General features: G+C 44.6%; 1 protein-coding gene across 1 annotated transcript in view; it reads left to right on the top strand.

Moving 5' to 3' along the window:
- Positions 1-3,079: 3,079 nt before the first annotated feature.
- Positions 3,080-3,692, top strand: part of FRMD4A (FERM domain containing 4A) — a 201,447-nt gene continuing 200,834 nt past the window's right edge. The window contains 1 exon segment of the mRNA XM_031061326.1: positions 3,080-3,260. Within this exon segment, the coding sequence (XP_030917186.1) occupies positions 3,168-3,260 (93 nt within the window). The 5' untranslated portion in view covers positions 3,080-3,167.

Raw genomic sequence — 3,692 nt, 5'->3', positions numbered from 1 at the left:
AGTAAATGGTTCCTCTCTCCTTTTCATTAAAGACCAAAAAAGAAATCTAGTCCAAATAGCAATGCATTGGCTATACTTTCCTGTGATGCATTGTTACCACAACCCACTGCTCCTGGCAGCCTGCAATTAGTACTGAAAAGCATCCACTGCTTTAAAGAGCCTTGTCTTTCAGCAGTTAGTAAATACAGTGTGTCCCTTCTGGAGGTCTGTGGAGGCAAGGTCAGGATGGTCCCTTACAATATTTGGGGATCTATTTCCTACTGTTCTGTTCAGCTGGAGATGGTCTGTGCAGACAGTGCAGTTAAATGAAGATTCAGTGATGAGCTTGGTCATCTCAATCTGCATCTGTAGCCCCCTAAATGGGAAAGGGGGATCTCCATGGGCTGAAGTGCCCTTGGATATGCTTATTCCTGCCACAAACACCCAAACTCACCCTCTGGGAACAGCTAGAAAGACCCTCATGGGAGCAAGTTTTACATTATTACCTCTAGGCAACCTATCAAACGAATTCTAGCAGACTGCCCTGTACAGCTGCCTACCAATATGCTTTGAAGAAAAAATATAAAGCAAACATCTCATCCTCCTGGATGGTTTCCACAGTGCTGATGATTAAGGTTTGGCTTCCTTTCTCCAGGTTCATATCCCCTGGGAAATGAGGAATGAAACAGAAGTGTCATAGTGGGTCCAGGTCTCCAGTTTTTCATGGAGGGCACCCACAGAGTTGTGCCTGGGCTGCAGTTCTGGAGCAGAAGAAAAGCCAGAGTGCTGTGCTGCCACCCTCCACATGGTGCCATCATGGAGCAGGGAGTCAGGTCCAGTGGGATATATGGGGACCTTACTGGAATTGGCTCCAGTAACATGAAAATGGATGGGTTTCTTCTACTTTTCACGTGTGCAAGATGTTTCCTGTAAAGAAGAGTATTTTTATTACCATTCAGCTGCCTTGAGCAATACACAGATTTGCATTTCATTGGCAGGACCTAAAAATCCAGGCAGAAACACCTGAGTTTTGTGGAAATGACTGAATGAATGCTCCCCTTTCCCCTGTGGAGAATATCAGTGTGTGGTGTTTCATGCTGGTACCACTGGACTGTCTGTGCCTTGTCCCAGAGCCTGATGGATTACAGACACATCTCCATGTGTCTAGTGGCTCTTTGTCCCCTCTAGTGGATAAATTTCTATCTACAGAGCTGCTATTTCCATGAGTTGGACCTGCAGGAAAGAGAACAGGCTTGCAGGAATAAGAGAGCTCCTGGGGAAGGGGGCTGGTGTGGGCAGGATGGGGTGAACAGGGACACCTTTGCTCCTCTGCTCTTGATGAAACACTCACCCCCGAGGTCCTGAGTCAGGCATGACTCAGGTTTTATTCAGGAAAAGCTCCCAGCAGGGCTAATTGCTGCCACCTTTGCCCTGTTTCTCCAGCAGACAGTCCCAGGGGCTCTGCTGATGCAGGCAAAGGCTCCCCCTGGGAAATGCCAACCCCTTCATGCTTGACAAGAAGGGGTAGGCAGGCTGTGAGATAGCAGGGGGGCACTAACAATCATTAAAAAAACCTGCAAGAAGCAGAGACCTTAACTGTACACCTATTCCACATAAAGAACCTATATAAGTCAGTCATGCTTAAGATATTTCCATCTTTTCCTGTCTCTTTCACTCTCTTTGGCAAGACACATATGGAACTCATTATGAACAAAGGCCAATTGTTTTAATATTTAGAGTTTCCCACATCAAGCTGCAGTTGTTTTTTTTCTTTGACTGGTTTTAATGCATGTACATATGCTCAGCAGATAGAGTTTCTCTTTTTTTTATTTGAAATGGTTGCTTTAATGTCATGTCCCTAACACCTTCATCCCAGCTTTTGGACTTGGATCAAAACAAAGTATTTTTAGTTTTGCATTAAAATGAGAACAATACATGGAGGAAGGGACTGGCTCTCCAACTCAGCAGATTTTTGCTCTCCCAGCAAGACTGCTTCAAGGAAAAGGACATGGGCCAACATCTTTTCCATTTTACTGGGCAAATTCAAAGTACCACTCAGGAATTGCTGGGTTGAGAAGCTCCCACTTTGCCCACATTAACTCTAAACTGCATGTGGACCAATACCTCCAACAGAGTATGGAAATGAACACAACACCCAAAACACTTTCCTATAAGAGCACAGCTTTATACCTGGCTGCTTTAGGACAGCTCCTGCTCTTATGGAAAGTCTGTGGGAAGGGGAAGTATTTTTCCCCTTTCCAAAGCATGTGTGTACGATTTGGAGCGTAAATAAAGTTTCAAACTTTTCTAACCTCTGAAGTGGTTTTATAAGAGAGGAAAAAAAGAAAAGAAGTAGACACTGAGAGTGACTTCCTGAAAGTAACACTTCACAATCACAGACTGCAACACAATCATTTTTGTAAGGGAGTGAGTACACACAGAAGCTGCAGGCATCACCCACCAGGCTTTGAGTGATGTGGATGTGAGTGGTACTGCCTGTTCTCTGTCCCAATGCATGTGCTGCTCTGTGCCACACAGAGCCTGGATCTGTGAGCCCTCAGTTCAGCTGAGCAGCCCAGAGGAGCTGCCTGAGCCCTCTGCTCTGGCTCTGTGCTTCCCAGCATCCAGGAGGGAGGAATATCTGAACCCAGGAATTAACACTAATCTCTGTACCAGATGGTGATACACCAGATATTCTTTTTAAGATGGACATGTGATCTACTGTACAGCAAACCAGAGGGGTCTGCAGTCACATGGCAAAACATACAATAACTCAGATAGAGCTTTGATTAGACAACTGACCTGGTTACCATCTGTAGCAACAAGAAGCGGGCTTGACGTTTTTGGAACATTCTCCCCAGAAGCTTAATTCTTCCACCTCTATGGCACAGCAATCCTGCTGAGCAAACCACACCAAGAAACAGAAGGAAGCTAAAGATATGCTGCTTGAAGCATGTTGTTAAGGTTAAAAGGCTTGGGGTTTCCTTTTTTTAATTTTTTTTCCCATTTCCCCCCTCCTTCTTTCAAACCAGCCACATCTTGACTCATATGGTCTGATGTGAAAACCCACTCAGCTATTTGATAGTTGGGAAATCTAGATGAGACTGTAAGTTATTTCAAGGGAAGCCTGTGAGTGCTGTGAGCTCTCTCTCTCTCACACACACACACAGATGAGTTAGCTCTGCACTATGGTAGTGCAGGCAGCTGTGACTCCGGGTAGGACCCGAAGACTTTTATTCAAAATTCCATATGGATCACTGAGGAGACGCAGTGTGGAGAGGGTAAGCCATGATTTCTTTGTCCTGAATGCATGCCCAGAGGATGAGGAGGGTGCCATTTGATAGCCCTGTTAGTAGTCAGAGCTAACAGGGATTATGTCATGGTGTGAAGAAATTGCTGCTGGTGTGTGCCATGGCAGGAATTACTGTTGGTGGGACCCGTGAGCTGATGAATGGGAGTTAATACTTGTCAGGGGCTGTGTGGTGACTTAGAGTGGAAATTAGTGCCAGAAGGAACTGTAAGATAACCTACAACAAATGTAACTAGTTAAATACTCTGTGGCAATTGTTGGGGTAATAATTTGTGGAAAAAAAAAAAAAAGCAGTTTCAAATATTCAATACTCACTGAGAGAAGAGCATGATGGCATATGGCAGCACTGACCTGTAGCAGTGGGGAGCAAATAATAATAATAATAATAATAATAATAATAATA

This window comes from Geospiza fortis, unplaced genomic scaffold (genome assembly GCF_000277835.1).
Source record: "Geospiza fortis unplaced genomic scaffold, GeoFor_1.0 scaffold428, whole genome shotgun sequence".
NCBI lineage: Eukaryota > Metazoa > Chordata > Aves > Passeriformes > Thraupidae > Geospiza > Geospiza fortis.
The sequence above is the reverse complement of the archived record's forward strand: the minus strand, read 5'-3'. Positions and strand labels throughout refer to the sequence as shown.